The following is a 17,755-nucleotide window of genomic DNA, read 5'->3' as shown; positions in this document are numbered from 1 at the left end:
TCGCTCTCGGAGCGCACACTGGACGTTCGGGCCGAGGAGTAGGGTTGATTTGAGCGTTCTGGCCTTACAACAGGAGTCAAGCACCCAAGCTAATATTGGCTAGCTTGCTAGCTGTTTCCAGACACAAATGAGACCCCTCTGACCATTTTACTCTCCCTAGCAGAGCTGGTTAAGCGGTTTTCGTGTTAACCAGAGCGTTGGTGACTGTAACTGTGCTGCTGGAAACAATTCAGTTACGCTTTTTGCCTGAATGGGGGGAAATATGAGAATGATTCATATGGACATGTAGCATTAGCTTCAGTTGTAATGAACGAGCTGGTAAACTGCATGCTTCCCTTATAGGAACTCCTAGGCATTACTAATCAAACTCTGTTCAAATAGACATCAATAGAGCACACTGGTCAAATTATCACATTCGGATAAATGAATAGCATATTGCTTGCTGGTGCACATTATGATGCTATTCTTGTTATGGCACATTTCACTCTATCACACAAGCACTGTTCCATCTAGCATCTAATGACCTCTGTCTAGACGGTGGGACTGAGAGTTGGTGCATTATACTAAAATACTAGACTAAAAATAATACAAATATCTTAGAAGAGAGTGTCGGTACCTGCTCGCTGGCGGGGGGCAGTTTGTGGGGATCAGTGGTCAGCACAGTGAGGTCATCAATAATGGCCTGGAGGTGAGTGATCTCTCCCAGCATGGCAATCTCTCCATTCTGGTCAAAACAACGAGACTCATTTCAGTTAGTTAGTGTTATTATATATGGCAATAGCACTGGCCTTATGTGAATGACTGCAACTGTTCGGCTTTGACTCAACACTAGAGGGCAATGTCAACATATTTTAGCTGGTGGCTTATTGACTCCCCCCCCCTCCAAGTTAGGTTTCAGCCCCTGACAAGTCTCTCCTCCTCCTGTTTCATGTTCACTCTGGCCCGATCCCAAATCATCCCCTAAACCCTTCATCCTGTGCCCTTTTGGAGACTTGATAGGATTTGATTGGTATGAGCAACCTGGTAATAGCTCCACCTCGCCCTCTGATAGGCTAGATGGAAGTTTTACCATATTGCTTATACCAATCAAATCCTCTTAGATCACCACAAGTGCATAAAGCGTAGGGCTTAAGGGACGATTAGTGATTGGCCCCATGTCTCACCCCAGCTCCCTGGTGTTTCCCCTCCCCATACAGCCCCTGCCTCCCCTCCTCCAGTCTTACCACTACAGGCTGCAGGAAGCCGATGAAGGTGCAGAAGCGTCCCCTCTCCTCCACCAGAGCTCTGCGCACCGCCTGCTTCTCTGTCTCCTCCATTAGCAGGTACATGTCATTCACATCATGCATGGCACTATCCAGCTGGGGCTGCAGGTCCCCTCGGCCTGTTGAGCCAGGAGGAAGAGCACAGGGGACAGGGACAAGGAGCAGGGAAAGGGAAACAGAGGGCAAAGGGCATAGTATACAGGGAGTGGGGGATTGGGTATGTAGAGAGAATGCAGGTAGCGAGACAAGGAAGGACAAAAGGAGGAGAAGAGGGTAACAGAGAGGTCACAAGGAAAAACCAAAGCGTGACACAAAAGAGAGAGGAGAAGGAGAGAAAGAAAAGATTAGAAATGTATGGTGTGTCTGGGCTTGAAGGGACAAATCTCACCCCTCCCTTCCTCTCATCCCTCCCTTCTCGGTCCCCCAAGCCAATGACAGACACCATGAACACAGGACAGAATGATCTACAAACTCTATACTGGTACTGTATCTACATGAGCTAAACAGAAATGCATACAGACACTAAACAGACTGACATCTACAGAAGTAATAATGGAAAATGAACAAAAAGAGTACGTCTACAAAATGTCTTGTAATGTTAAGTCATGAGTCAGAGACGGCCATGATAGAGAAGATAGGGGGGAACCTTAGTCAACAGCAACCAGTGCTGTGAGCAGAAAGAGCTTTAGAACAACAAGTCATGCAGGAGTCACAAAGGTCACAGGACAGCATTCCAGAGGCCTCAGAAAGAAGACGGTTACAGCTAGTAGGTTACAGCTAGTAGGCCTAACTAGCTGAAGATGAGTGAATCAGGCCAAATGTATTAGAGTGATGTAAATCACTTAGCTTTTTACTATCTCCCAATAGTAATTGTTTTGGGCATGGGAAAACCCCTCTACACAGAATACATGTGAAGAAGAAGATGTAGCATAGCATAGCAGTGTTGTGGGACGAGAAGCACATACTTACCCTGGATTTCTACAGAAGGGAAATCAACCACAGACAGAGAGAGAGAGAGAGAGAGAGAGAGAGAGAGCGAGAGAGAGAGGGGAGGGGAGAGAAAAATAGAAAGGAAGGGACAACAAAGATGGGTTGAGAGGAGGATTTGGGGGACATACAGGGGGTCAGAGGGGTGACAGAGGTAAAGGAGAGAGAGCAGAGATCGTTGAGCTCATCGTTAGGGTTAGTACAAGGAAGCCATCACAGCTCAGTTCACGGCCAAAGTGCGCACGGTTAGAGCAAAAACACTGTTGCCAAAATCAAAGGCAATTCAACCTGGTAAAGCAACCCAAGCATCAATGTTCCACCGGTTCTAAGATGAAATACACCTCAGTTCATCATTTTAGGTTCTTGCATCTGCCTGGCAACTGTCTAGAAATAGCCTTAAATAGACAACGGTATTTATTGGCTGCTGGATCAGAGTGAACTGCATCATCGCGAATGAGGGAAGGCCTGTCATTATCATCCTGACCACCAGGGGAGAGTGTTGCACTATAACCTCAGTCGTCACTAACAGGGAGTGGAGCTATGTTCTCCCTCACTGCGGCTTCCCTCATTTCACCCCCTCACTCAAGTGATTTGAGGCAATAGCCCTTTTAAAGACCAAACTGTAATCGTCAACCAGCTACAATGCCTTGGCAAAGGATCTCACCTTGAGGATTTGACCTTGACATTTTCAGCACTACTACTACTACTACTACTGTAATATCATGCTGAAGGGGAGACGCAGCTGAGACTGTTACATTACAGAGAATGTCCGGGTTAACCTATAGTTATACAGCCCAAACAAAATGCAAAACCTGCTGTGATTTCAGAGCGCTGGATAGCCGGAGAGGGCAGTTTAGAAGTATTCAGCCATGCTAGCTGTCAGTCGGAGAGAGAGAGAGAGAGAGAGAGAGAGAGAGAGAAGCAGCCTACCTTTCCGGGCCTTCTTCTGCAGTTTCATGGTGTCTGAGGACTTCTTCTTGATCTCATGACGAGATCTCTTGTACTCTGGAGGAGAGAGCGGGGACAGAACGTCATCCATATTGGCCCAGGAGACAGAGGGGAATATGATTGAGGTACCCTGTGTGTGTCTCAGCCCCATCATGATGTCTTCATCATGGCCACCTAGTCATCCCCCTCATTCCTACTTGGCATATATCACTCCTCACCTCTCCACCATGCTCGCTGGTGTGTGGTGAGCGTTCTGGCACAACAATGGTTGCCGTGCATCACCCAGGTGGGTGCCACACATTGGTGGTGGATGAGGTGAGTTTCCCGCTTACTATGCAAAGCACTTTGAGTATCTCAGCTGGTAGAAAGGCACTATGGAAATCCAATCCAATATTGTTATTATTATTATTATTATTATTATTATTATTATTCACCTTTGGCATGGTCCTTGTCCAGCTGGTTGGCTGTCTTCTTCCAATCCTCAATCCTGTCCTGGAGAGGAGTGATCAAGCTCTCCATCAGGGCACTGGGAGGACAGAGGGAAAGAGAAAGAGCAGGATACAATGGGTGTGTTAATTAATGGTTATAATAATGATTTACTATATATTTTTTGTTGTTGTTGTATTTAACCTGCTTTTTCTCCCCAATTTCGTGATATCCAATTGTGATCCAATTACAATCTTGTCTCATCGCTGCAACTCCCAAACAGGCTCGGGAGACGCGAAGGTCGAGTCATGAGTCGTTCGAAACATGACACACCAAACAGCGCAACTTTACACCTGCCTGCTTAACAAGGAAGCCAGCTGCACCAATGTGTCGGAGGAAACACTGTTCAACTGATGACCGAAATCAGCCTGCAGGCGTCCAGCCCGCCACAAGGAGTCGCTAGAGCGCAATGAGCCAAGTAAAGCCCCACCCAGCCAAATCCTCCCCTAACCCGGACGGCGCTGGGCCAATTGTGCGCCGCCCTTTGGGACTCCCGGTCACAGCCGGGTTGTGACACAGCCCGGGATCGAACCCAGGTCTGTAGTGACGCCTCAAGCACTGTGATGCAGTGCCTTAGACCGCTGCGTCACTCGGGAGGCTACAATGATCTTCTTTTCCATTTAAATGTAACAATTTGGCTTCATCAGGTATACATCATATGTAACACGTGGACAACATGAGTCTTTGCCATGATGAACTCAAAAAATTATATGGTTTCTTATGAAACCATGGAAAATATAAGCTCTAAGATATAAGATCTTTGGAAAGGGAAAGCGGTTATATAAATTTCCCTTTGTGGTTCGTCCCACTTCACTATTTGTGGTATGTTGCACATCTGCACACCCCTGTCACTACAGGACAAGCTGGGAGCTGGGAGTCCCATGGTGGAGTGTGGAAACTGCAGCCTCCCAGGTCGACCACTCACAGACTGACAGCACAGTGCTGATGTGTGCTTCATCCCTGTTTATAATGTGGCGCAATGTAAACGGGTTAGGAGACCGGTGTTGATGTGCCACCACAGGGTGAGGAAACTTTTGTTCCCAGAAATGCTTTGTAAGGAAAGTAAACACCCCAACAAGACACCACCATCATCATCATCACAGACACCATCATCATCATCATCATCATCATCATCATCATGGTCATCATCATCCTCATCACCACAGACACCACCATCATCATTATCATCATCATGGTAATAGCCTCTGATTTGGAAAAGTCATTAGAGACTACAAACCAAATAGAATGGATTCCTTTCTTTAAGTTTACTGTGTGGTCTAGAACAGAGCAGGCTGCTGCCGGTGGTGCCATTCATTTAGCCTAAGTGTCTGAGAGAATAGTCTACAGATGTCCTATAATGAGGTGCTTGGGATTTGGGGAGAGGGGAGGGAGGGAGGGAGGGAGGGAGGGAGGGAGGGAGGGAGGGAGGGAAGATGGAGGAGTGGAGCAGAGGGAGAAATGGAGCGTGTTCGTCCTCACATTCTGTTTTCCCCTCCCTCCGTCTCCTGTCTGCATCATACATTTTAGGGAGAGAATGTTCCAGTCTAGATAGTGTGTGGAATAACCCGTCTGAGGTGATCTTGTGTCTAAATCCCACATGCACAAGTGTTCTGCCCTGCTATTTCCACATTACCACAGACCCGACCCAAACACTGGGATAGACTTACATGGAAAACCCATGACTGGTACCTCACTCAGTGGAGGATGACACGTGTGAATTCACTCTTCTAGCATAAAGAGAGTCTGGGCAGCAGGTAACATAGTGGTTAAGAGTGTTGGCCCAGTAACCGAAAGGTCGCCGATTCAAATCACAGAGCCGACTAGGTGAAAAATCTACTGATGTGCCCTTGAGCAAGGCACTTAACCCTAATTGCTCCTGTTAGTCGCTCTGGATAAGTGAAATGACTTAAATGTAAGCCTACCACCTATTCTCATGTCCCTACTGTTGTAGCCTCTGAACAAAATCAAGGGTCACAGTGTGTCCAAAGCTTACCACAGACTTTCAGAAGGTCAGCCAAGGAGCATGGATGGGATGACAGCTACTACTCATTACTGTTGGCTACCATCGTCAAAGATATGGTTTACACAGAGCAGTGACTGACAGTTCATGGGACCAATCCCCACTAATGGAGTGATGGCAGGGACAGAGCTAGGCCTATAGGAGGATGCCTGCGTAAGAGAGCGGGACTTACTTGGTGAAATGGCGCAGTTTGGCCTCGATGCTGCGATGCCGCATGCACATCCTGGTAAGAGCTGATCCAATGTCTCTGGTGGCGCCTGAAAGAGATCACAATACAGAGGTGGTTAGGGAAACATTTGGAAAACGTCCAGTCAGCGTAATGTATACTGCAGACCGACAAGCCAGACAGACCACCAAACCGACTGCCCACTGAGGTCTGTTTAATATTCACTCCAACAGACAGCAGCAACCTGGAGGTAATATACACACTCCTGCCCTAGTCCAAATAAAGATATTAAGGAGATCCTTTTTAGAGGCCTACGCAGTGTGTGTGTGTGTGTGTAGTGTACAGTATGTGTACAGTGTGCGTGAGACTGTGAGTGAGTAACCTGTAACTCTGATAAACATCAGGCTATTTATAGCCGAGAAAGTTCATTTGGGGAAAAAGCTGACCTGTGAATCTGAGTGTGTCACTTCACTTGCTCCCAAAGAAGGTGAGCCAAGCGACCCTAGAGTTCTACACCACTGGTGTTACTGGCTTAAAAAGAGCCTCAGAGAGTATATTAAGGACAAATATTATTTGTCACATGCTTCCTAAACAACTAGACTAACTGTGAAAGGCTTACTTACGGGTCATCTTCCAACAACGCAGAGTTAAAGATAAAGCTAAAAAATATATATATATATATATATATAAAAACAATGAGTAGGGCAGGAGTGTGGCTATATACAGGGAATAGCAGTACCGAGTCGATGTGCAGGGGTACGAGGTAATTGAGACAGCTATGTACATTTAGTAAGGGTAAAGTGACTAGGCAACAGGATCGGTATTATGTTAATATGTGAGTGGGAAGAGACACAGCTGGAGTTTTAGTATCTAATACACACAATCTCTTAGTCTGATAACCTCTTACATCAGGGTTAAATCTCACCAGTGGTGACAGAGGTATGACCCTGTCATGATCAGAATGGGAGAGAGACAAAGACAGACAGGGTATTAGGGGTTTAACAGGGACGATCAACAGGGGGCGATGTAGAGGATTACAACCAGCCTCCTTCTCCTGAGCCCAGCTACTTTCCACTCTGCTGACTGGTAACTAAAAATTAGGGACTCTAGAGCGCTGAATGCAGGTTTCTGGACACGACACAAGGGGTTTACACCACCCTATCCACACCCCTCTCTCTCTCTCTACCTGGGGGTGGCTCGGACTACACCCCTATCCCTACTCGTGCCCCAGTGAGAGTGGGAGGGCAGGGAGAGGGATTACCCCAACTACGTCTGATTACTCCTGTTGGACAAGCAGACCCTTCCACATCAGATAAGTGCAGAGAAGCCAGCTCCTTCACCTGAACCTAATATCATCATATTACTACTTCCTGTCTCCCAGTGGCTCATTGACACTGTGTGTGGGTGTGACCTGAGCTGTGAGACAGCAGGGTCCGATCCAAGTCAATCTGAGCATCCTGGCTCCGAGTCCACCCCATCGTTACAGCCATCAACCTGACACATTTCATAATGAGAGATCTGGGGCTCCTGTCACCCTGTCCTAATCTTGGTGAAGTCATACCTATAGGACTGATGAGAGAGACAGGCTCCTAGTATATAAATGTAGACACATTGATTACACACAGAGAGTGTTAAATGAGAAAGGGGGGGGGGGGGGGGGGGGGGTACTTGTTCGTGACAGTCATTTTTGACTAGTAATGGTCATTGCTGGCACAGTAAGGACAGGTCTTATTATTGGCAATGCTGGTGAAGCAGTCAGCCTTCTGTATTGCATGGCCCATCCTTCACTTGGATGCCTAAAGTCAAATCAGTGACTACTGCACAGTAACACACACAAAGAGACAGAGAGACAGAGAGACAGAGAGAGAGACAGAGACAGAGAGAGACTAAAATGCCAGTCTCCGTGAACACACACTGTTAAGATACAGAGAAGCTGTATTCATAATTACCCAGCAACCATTCATTAATCCAGGGCAACACCCCCTACCCCTACACCACAGCTACCCTCTACCCTCCCCCCACACACCCCAACACACAACACGCACACACACATACGGAATGAGAGGGGGCGTTTTCTAACCTCACTTTGAAATAGTGTCTAATGTCATGCCAATAAAGTACCTTGAAATTGAAAATTGAGAGAGCGCAGGAGAGAGAGAAAGAGACTGGGGGAGAGAGGTGCATACATAGTGACAAAAAGAGAGAGGGGAGCAAGTGAGAGACAGTGAAAGAGGGAGAGAAAGAGAGAGAGAGAGAGAAAGAGAGAGACAGGGAAAAGGGAAAGTGAGAGAAAGAGAGAGAGAGAGAGAGAGAGAGAGAGAGAGAGAGGCAATGCTGAGAGGGATCTCCTCACACATTCTAATGAGCTGACTGCTGGGGGAGAGTGTAACAGCCTGTGTGTGTGTGTGTGTGTGTGTGTGTGTGTGTGTGTGTGTGTGTGTGTGTGTGTGTGTGTGTGTGTGTGTGTGTGTGTGTGTGTGTGTGTGTGTGTGTGTGTGTGTGTTCGCTCCTTTTAATATATTCCCTTCCTGTTTTATATTCTTATTAACTTCCTCCCTCGCTCTCCTAACAACATCCGCAAGAGATCAACAACAAGATGAGGAGGGAGAAAAAAACTCCAGGCTCACATCTGGGCAACAAATTAGGCCAGCGTATGTCTAGCTATGTGTGTAGCTATTTGTGTGTGTACCTATGTCTGTGTGTGCTTGTCTTAGAAGGGTGAGGAACTTGAGTAAAATGAAGCAAGTTTAATCTGACAGTCTGTGAGGATTAAAGTCACCCTCCTCCCCAGCACACACTGTATTTGTAAAGTATGGGCAACCTATAGCTCAGTCACTATACCCTGTTCAGCTATAGGTCATCCCCTCATAGAGAGACAGCCAGTGAACTAATCCTGAAAGGAGCTCCTCTCCTCTGTGTAGTCTGCTGTCGTCCCCATCTGCTCCTGCCCAAGCCCCAGCACAGCACAGCCAGTCTGTGTTTACTGTTAGCCTCCCTGCCCGTAACCCTCCTCCCCGCAACACTCCCCTCCCACAAGGAACCCACAGGAAGCCAGCACATATTGATTTTTCCCATTTAGTCACCAACACCATGGTGAGGGAACAGGCTGATATGATAGCGAGAAAGGGGGAGGGAGAGAAAGAGAAAGAGAGAGCAAGGAGTGGGTGCATTGGGTGGATGTGAGAGGGAGTGGGAGAGAGAGGGAGGCACAGGGAAAGGGAAAGAGCGATAGAGCGGGGTGACAGAGAAGGTAACATGGAGAATGACAGGCAGGGATGGAGTGATCAGTCATTAGTGTTCCCTCCATCTCTTGCTCCCTACCCGATTTCCTCAGCCGTACATCCTGTCAGGCTGCAGGCACCTTTAGGGTGCTAATACAATTCAGCCTGTTCCCTCACTACCCCCCTGTTCCCTCACTACCCCCCCCCCCTCAATCTAACTGTAGAAGTAGAGGATGTGACTTTTTTTCTTCTTTACTGATTTATCAAAGCGGGAAAGTCGGGGTCATGACAGCCTTGAGCATTTCCTTGCAGATAAGAGAGAATAGGCCAAGTCTCCACTGAGATGGAGTGGAGTGGCAGCTGTTCAAACACACACACACAGTGGTGCTAACAGCTAACATCCACACGCCCCTGCAGACTCTGACCTATGGAATCAACACTAGGGCCTAAACAAACAGCAATAGGACTCAACAGGATCGAATACTACACAGACAACCACACATCAGACCTCCAGCCACGTGTTCTCCGTAGCAGTAGGAAAGTGTGTGAATGTGAAATCCCAGTCGCTAATCGTACAGGCTGATTCCTGACCCTGTCTTTTCATCTGTTCTGTGGGACAGCTGCTAGTGGTTTCCAAGATCTCCTCAAGTGTATTTCCTGGAGATAAGGCCTGTGTGCCGACCGCGGAAGCAGACAACCAACCCAGCCACTGTTGCTAGTCTCTGCCCAACCCACCGCCCCAACACACACAGACAGCCCCCCCCACATTCACAGCTTCCTGTAAAATACTGCAGTATGCAACCACTCCAAACATACCACACACACAGACACACACACACACACCATCTGATAGAATACACCACTGCCAGTCCAAAACACTCACTAACGCAGACATATCTCAGGTCTCATAAACACTATAACCTTTCCCCATGGTAGGTGAAGCACAGAGCAACACAGCACGAGACGGGGAGAGGAGGCCAAGCCAGTCTGCGCTGCATATTTATGGATCTTTATTAATGCCCTGATGAAGTCACTGGGTGGAGAGCAGTAGATCAAAACACACACGGACAGGGCTGAGTGGCGGCGTGGAGAATGATTCATGAATTGAGCAGGTCCATATCCCACTGCCATAAAGCATGCAGCCGACTAAGTTCCTAATGCATCTATTTCACATGCCAGCCTTAACACGCACCCAAAAGATACAAAGATGAAAAGTAGTTTGTGTGTGTGCGTGAGTGTGTGTGTGTGTGGACAGTAAAGGTGTCATTAATACAGCCCCTGTGGGGGCGCCCCACCCTCCTCCACCCTCCTCTTCTCTCTCCTGAAGGGAAAAGGAGGGGATGCCCCATGTGATATTCCTCTATTTACTCTCATCCCTCCCTCGCTCTGCCTTTCTGCCATTCTTCCACTCTGGGACACGGGAGGGGTCACTGACCTGCCTAGGAGGCTGCATTATAGGTGGTGCCAGTTTTGTCTGAGTGTGCCCACTAGTAAAACACCCAAACACATTGACGTGTTAGCTATACACACTATCCTGTCCGCTGTGTGAAATGTTCCTATTCATCAGTCTTTGAGAGACGGTGAGTGAACAAGTGAGAAAACAAATGAAAAACTGTAGAGAGACCCTCATTTTCATTTCGGTCTGCACTGTTGATGAACTTTAGGAAATAACCTAAGTGGATAAACTCTGCCAGTTGCCCGGCGAGATCCTAATACTGTTCACTAGCTAAAGCCCAATTAGGCCTTTCTGGCAGGTGGGTTCAGTGTGAGGACGGCAATGCAGATAGGAGTGTGTGGTTAATGCACAAGGACAGTGTTTTTCCCATTCCTCTCATTGGAGAGACACAGAGAAGTAGAGCTTTGACTAGAACCCACAGACCCCTCGTTCCCTGCCTTCGTTCCCTTTCCAAATCAATCACCACCCCTCAGACTGACAGTGCTGCTGGTTGCCGTGACAGCGCAGACCTGGCGCTCCTCGTGACTGCGGTGGGTGTGTCTGTTGCTAAGGTCACACTGGCAGAACATTCTTTTAACTTCCACTCCTCTCTACATAATATAATGGTACCTATCGAACACTAGTCACTATAAAGAGTATACTGTATGAGGATAATCCTACATTCACATCCGTATCAGAGTATCAGTTTGGCAAAGGATTAATAGACTGTTGCTTATCAGTGCTGGATTGTTTATTTCTTCCTCGATCACTGGGTGTCTCTCTTTCACCTCTTCCTCCCCCTCCCTTCCTCTATTTCCTCAGTCACAACATCATCCAGCCATTTTCTGCTCTGTCACAAGGTGGACGGCTGTGGTTTCACATGCTATCCCATGACTCTTTATGGGGCTCCCGGAAATTAATAGCTGTCAAGGAGGCTTTCGGGCGCAGCAGTAGGCCCACAGCTAATATTGAACTTGAGCATACCTCCACCACAGTATTCCTTCATCGTCACTTCACATGCAAGTCACAACACTCAGAGCATCTGACCAGAATATAGCTTCAAGCGTTCCATTGGGAAAAGGACACTGGGACTGTGCCGAGAAGAAAAGCACCTCTAGGACAACTGATAGCACACACTGAACATTATAGTGCCTTAGCAGAGACTTAAAGTGGAACTGACAGCATTTTAGCCACATCAACTCTTATTAAAATCTGTTCATATATAGTGCATTCAGAAAGTATTCAGACCCCTTCACCTTTTAGATTTTTTTTGCAAATGTACTAAAAACAGAAAAAACGGAAATATCAAATTTACATAAGTATTCAGACCCTTTACTTAGTACTGTGTCGAAGCTCCTTTGGCAGCGATCACAGCCTCGAGTCTTCTTGGGTATGACACTAAAAGCTTGGCACACCTGTATTTGGAGAGTTTCTCCCATTTTTCTCTGCAGATCCTCTCAAGCTCCGTCAGGTTGGAAGGGGATCGTCGCTGCACAGCTATTTTCAGGTCTCTCCAGAGATGCTCAATCGGTGTTCAATGCCACTCAAGGACATTCAGTGACTTGTCCCGAAGCCACTCCTACATTGTCTTGGCTATGTGTTTAGGGTCATTGTCCTATATGAAGGTGAACCTTCGGCCCAGTCTGAGGTCCTGAGTGCTCTGGAGCAGGTTTTCATCAAGGATATCTCTGTACTTTGCTCCGCTCATCTTTGCCTCAATCCCGACTAGTCTTCCAGTCCCTCCCGCTGAAGGAAATCCCCACAGCATGATGCTGCCACCACCATGCCTAGGGATGGTGCCAGGTTTCCTCCAGACTTGACACTTGACATTCAGGCCAAAGAGTTCAATCTTGGTTTCATCAGACCAGAGAATCTTGTTTCTCATGGTCTGAGAGCCCTTTAGGTCCCTTTTGGAAAATTTCAAGCGGGCTGTCATGTGCCTTTTACTGAGGAGAGGCATCCGTCTGGCCACTCTACCATAAAGGCCTGATTGGTGGAGTGCTGCAGAGATAGTTGTCCTTCTGGAAGGTTCTCCCATCTCCACAGGGGAACTCTGGAGCTATGTCAGTGACCATCGGGCCCTTCTCCCCCGATTGCTCAGTTTGGCCAGCTCTAGGAAGAGTCTTGGTGGTTCCAAACTTCTTCTATTTAAGAATGATGGAGGCCATTGTGTTCTTGGGGACCTTAAATGCTGCAGACATTTATTGCTACCCTTCCCCAGATCGTTGCCTCAACACAATCCTGTCTCAGAGCTCTACGGTCAATTCCTTCGACCTCATGACTTGGTTTTTGCTCTGACATGCACTGTCAACTATGGGACCTTATATAGACAGGTGTGTGCCTTTCCAAATCATGTCAAATCAATTGAATTCACCACAGATGGACTCCAATCAAGTTGCAGAAACATCTCCAGGATGATCAATGGAAACAGGATGCACCTGAGCTCAATTTAGAGTCTCATAGCAAAGGGTCTGAATACTTATGCACATTTCTATTTTTAATACGTTTGCATACAATTCTAAATACCTGTAATAGCTTTGTCATTATGGTGTATTGTGTGTAGATTGATGAGGAAAACAAATTATTTAATCAATTTTAGAATAAGGCTGTAACGTAACAAAATGTGGAAAAGTAAAGTGGTCTGAATACTTTCCGAACGCACTGTATACCCCCAGGAAGAATGACACTTTATTTTTTATTTTTGATGATAAGTTGTCATTGTCATGTTTTCATAAATTCTTAGAATGTTTGGAAATTACATACAGTTGAAGTCGGAAGTTTACATACACTTAGGTTGGAGTCATTAAAACTTGTTTTTCAACCACTCCACAAATATCTTGTTTACAAACTATAGTTTTGGCAAGTCGGTTAGGACATCTACTTTGTGCATGACACAAGTCATTTTTCCAACAATTGCTTACAGACAGATTATTTCACTTATAATTCACTGTATCACAATTCCAGTGGGTCAAAAGGTTACATACACTAAGTTGACTGTGCCTTTAAACAGCTTGGAAAATAACAGAAAATGATGTCATGGCTTTAGAAGCTTCTGTTAGGCTGATTGACATCATTTGAATCAATTGGAGGTGTACCTGTGGATGTATTTCAAGGCCTACCTTCAAACTCAGTGCCTCTTTGCTTGACATCATGGGAAAATCAAAAGAAATCAGCCAAGACCTCAGAAAACAAATTATAGACCTCCACAAGTCTGGTTCATCCTTGGGAGCAATTTCCAAATGCCTGAAAGAACCATGTTCATCTGTCTCCTAGAGATTAACGTACTTTGGTGCGAAAAGTGCAAATCAATCCCAGAACAACAGCAAAAGGACCTTGTGAAAATGCTGGAGGAAACAGGTACAAAACGATCTATATCCACAGTAAAACGAGTCCTATATCGACATAACCTGAAAGGCCGCTCAGCAAGGAAGAAGCCACTGCTCCAAAACCGCCATAAAAATGCCAGACTATGGTTTGCAACTGCACATGGGGACAAAGATCGTACTTTTTGGAGAAATGTCCTCTGGTCTGATGAAACAAAAATAGAACTGTTTGGCCATAATGACCATAGTTATGTTTGGAGGAAAAAGGGGGACGCTTGCAAGCCGAAGAACACCATCCCAACCGTGAAGCACGGGGGTGGCAGCATCATGTTCTGGGGGTGGTTTGCTGCAGGAGGGACTGGTGCACTTCACAAAATAGATGGCATCATGAGGAAGTACAATTATGTGGATATATTGAAGCAACATCTCAAGACGTCAGTCAGGAAGTTAAAGCATGGTCGCAAATGGGTCTTCCAAATGGACAATGACCCCAAGCAAACTTCCAAAGTTGTGGCAAAATGGCTTAAGGACAACAAAGTAAAGTTATTGGAGTGGCCATCACAAAGCCCTGACCTCAATCCCAGTTACACCAGCTCTGTCAGGAGGAATGGGCGAAAATTCACCCAACTTATTGTGGGAAGCTAGTGGAAGGTTACCCGAAACGTTTGACCCAAGTTAAACAATTTAAAGGCAATGCTACCAATTACTAATTAAGTGTATGTAAACTTCTGACCCACTGGGAATGGGATCAAAGAAATAAAAGCTGAAATAAATAATTCGCTCTACTATTATTCCGACATTCCACATTCTTAAAATAAAGTGGTGATCCTAACTGACCTAAGACAGGGAATTCTTACTAGGATTAAATGTCAGGAATTGTGAAAAACGAAGTTTAAATGTATTTGGCTAAGGTGTATGTAAACTTCCGACTTCAACTGTATTCTAAGGCATTTGTGACAAATCTATAGCAATTAAGAGTGGGAAAGCGGACGTGCATTTGGACAGTTAATAGACACCGCAGCAAAACAAAAACAAATAAAAACATCTGTCTCGTCCAGGATCATAGTCTACGTAAACCGGTGATCCATAGTAGAGGTCGACCGATTAATCGGAATGGCCAATTAATTAGGGCTGATTTTAAGTTTTCATAACGATCGGTAATCGGCATTTTTGGACACCGATTATGGCCGATTACAGTGCACTCCACGAGGAGACTGCATTGCAGGCTGACTACCTTTTATGTGAGTGCAGCAAGAGCCAAGGTAAGTTGCTAGCTAGCATTAAATGTATCTTAGAAAAAACAATCAATCTTAACATAATCACTAGTTAACTACACATGGTTGATGATATTACTAGTTTATCTAGCTTGTCCTGCGTTGCATATAATCGATGCGGTACCTGTTAATTTATCATCGAATCACAGCCTACTTTGCCAAATGGGTGATGATTTAACAAGCGCATTCACGAAAAAAGCACTGTCGTTGCACCAATGTGTACTTAACCATAAACATCAATGCCTTTCTTAAAATCAATACACATGTATATATTTTTAAACCTGCATATTTTGTTAATATTGCCTGCTAGCATGAATTTCTTTTAACTAGGGAAATTGTGTCACTTCTCTTGCGTTCTGTGCAAGCAGAGTCAGGGTATATGCAGCAGTTTGGGCTGCCTGGCTCGTAGCGAACTGTAGCGAACTACAACCTAAAACGTACCTGGGAATATTGAAAACTCATGTTAAAAGGAACTACCGGCTTTCATATGTTCTCATGTTCTGAGCAAGGAACTTAAACATTAGCTTTTTTTACATGGCAAATATTGCACTTTTACTTTCTTCTCCAACACTTTGTTTTTGCATTATTTAAACCAAATTGAACATGTTTCATTATTTATTTGAGACTAAATAGATTTTATTGATGTATTAAGTTAAAATAAAAGTGTTCATTCAGAATTGTTGTAATTGTCATTATTACAAATATATATAAGAAATCAGCCGATTAATCGGTATCGGATATTTTCAGTCCTCCAATAATCGGTACCGCGTTGAAAAATCATAATTGGTCAACCTCTAATCCATAGCCATTTAGAGCTACCGTAGGCCTATATGCAAACATCCATTTGCCACAAGGGCCAGCTTCCCTGCCAATGTTTGCTTATCCCAACAAAGCCCCAAGCTAACTGACTAAAGTTGGCTAGCTTGCTAGCTACTTCCAGATACAAATGAGAGAACACCTCACTGACCATTTTACTCTGCTTAGCAGAGCTGTTTAGGTCGTTATCATGTTATATAGCAAGTCCATGATTAACTATTACTTTGTTTGCCTACGTATACTGACACTGGTCATATTCAACGGGTATTGTGCATTAGTAAATTCTACACTTAGACAAGAGTGCTCTAAAATCGTAGTAGATAGCTAGCCAGAGTGAATTTACGAACACAAGAGATGTACTAACTGTATAACAGTGGTTTAGCATAGCTAGCTAGCTAACAAGGTCATTCACAACTCCTTGCTAGCTAACCAAATGACACCTGCATCTCTGGTTGTGTAGGGACCGAAAAGTGATACGAGGGGAAAAAGTCAGTCACCCACTCTTCCATCGACGTCCTCCTAGCAGCTAGCTAGCTATCTATCTAGCTAACGTTAGGCTCTGTGTTTTTAGCTTGCTACATAAATAGATATGCTAGCATATTAGCCACGTTGTGACTGACTTGTGATCATTGCCCTTGCTACTTTGATTGTATTGACATTCCCAGCCTTAGTCCATTTTTGTCCAAAATATTGAGTCATTGGAACTGAAACAGGGCATCCTGAAAAGAGGCAGCAAACAATGTACCAGGCCAGCTGTGATTTTCAACCTGATATTTTTTGGACTTCCAAGAAATGTATTCATCATGCATTGAACTGCATCCATCTATTCAGCCAACAATGCCTTAGTGTACGTCAAGGAATGCTGAGTCAAATAGAACCTATTTTTAAAACCTCTTGTGAAGTTGGTTTTGTAGCATAAACTGGGAATTAAATATTCTTGACTGGTATTATGATTGTCTGTTTGTTTCATATTTGCAAAGTAGTTCAAATGCTGTCAATTCCACTTTCAATCCCTGGATATGATGCAGAGTCTTATTTCAGGCTCTATCTTTATCCCATCAAGGGGAAGTGTGTGTGACAGATCAGATCAGAGAGGATGGCCCAGCCTGTCATTGTGACTGACCCTTCCCTTGTGTCAGCCCTCCTCCCCTCGTTTGCACACTAACCCAGTCAACATCTGCACAGCTCTATAGGGACACACACACACACTGCTGCTGACAATACACCCCAATAGGCCTTTCCGGGTATGAGAGAGAGAGAGATGGAGAAAATAGGTCACACACACAAATACATGCCAGGCGCACACACCAACATATAAACATACGTAACACACACAGACTGCATGAGCGCTCACTCACAGCACACATCCAGCTTACCCCCCACCACACACACACACACACACACACACACACACACACACACACACACACACACACACACACACACACACCTGCCGTGACTGCAGCATACTGTATCATAAACTCAACATTCATAATTTAGTGATTACCGCATGGGCAGAAAATAGCTCTTTAGCGCACACATCTGGGCCAGACTCACAGGCCCTAAGCATTTTCACCCAGCCCATCTCTCCCTCCACTGGGCTAAGACTTCACTGAGTAGGAAGGCTTTCACACATACGGTCATGGGAGAGTTATACACAGCCTATTTCCTCTCCCATATAGTCCTATCAATTCACACTAGGGCTGTCCAGACGTGAAGGAGGGAGTGATGTGGTTTCAGGTGTTTATTTCGATATTTACAGGGTTGGTTGTCCAATGATTATGGGGAGCAGGTAAAGAGGGTGAAATTGGAGAGGA

The 17,755-nt window shown here is 45.5% G+C and overlaps 1 protein-coding gene across 4 annotated transcripts in view; it reads right to left on the bottom strand.

Moving 5' to 3' along the window:
• Nucleotides 1–17,755, bottom strand: part of LOC106587150 (protein MTSS 2) — a 92,517-nt gene that overhangs the window by 13,033 nt on the left and 61,729 nt on the right. For all 4 annotated transcript variants that reach the window (XM_014175220.3, XM_014175218.3, XM_014175222.3 and 1 more), the window contains exons 4-8: nucleotides 5,876–5,960; nucleotides 3,632–3,723; nucleotides 3,180–3,254; nucleotides 1,224–1,381; nucleotides 617–724 (exon numbers count right to left, since the gene is read on the bottom strand). In XM_014175220.3, the coding sequence (XP_014030695.1) occupies nucleotides 617–724; nucleotides 1,224–1,381; nucleotides 3,180–3,254; nucleotides 3,632–3,723; nucleotides 5,876–5,960 (518 nt within the window). The remainder of the gene's footprint in view (nucleotides 1–616; nucleotides 725–1,223; nucleotides 1,382–3,179; nucleotides 3,255–3,631; nucleotides 3,724–5,875; nucleotides 5,961–17,755) is intronic.

This window comes from Salmo salar, chromosome 26, assembly GCF_965601325.2.
Source record: "Salmo salar chromosome 26, fSalSal1, whole genome shotgun sequence".
Taxonomy (NCBI): Eukaryota; Metazoa; Chordata; class Actinopteri; order Salmoniformes; family Salmonidae; genus Salmo; species Salmo salar.
Note: the sequence above shows the minus strand (reverse complement) of the source record. Positions and strands in the feature narration are given on the sequence as shown.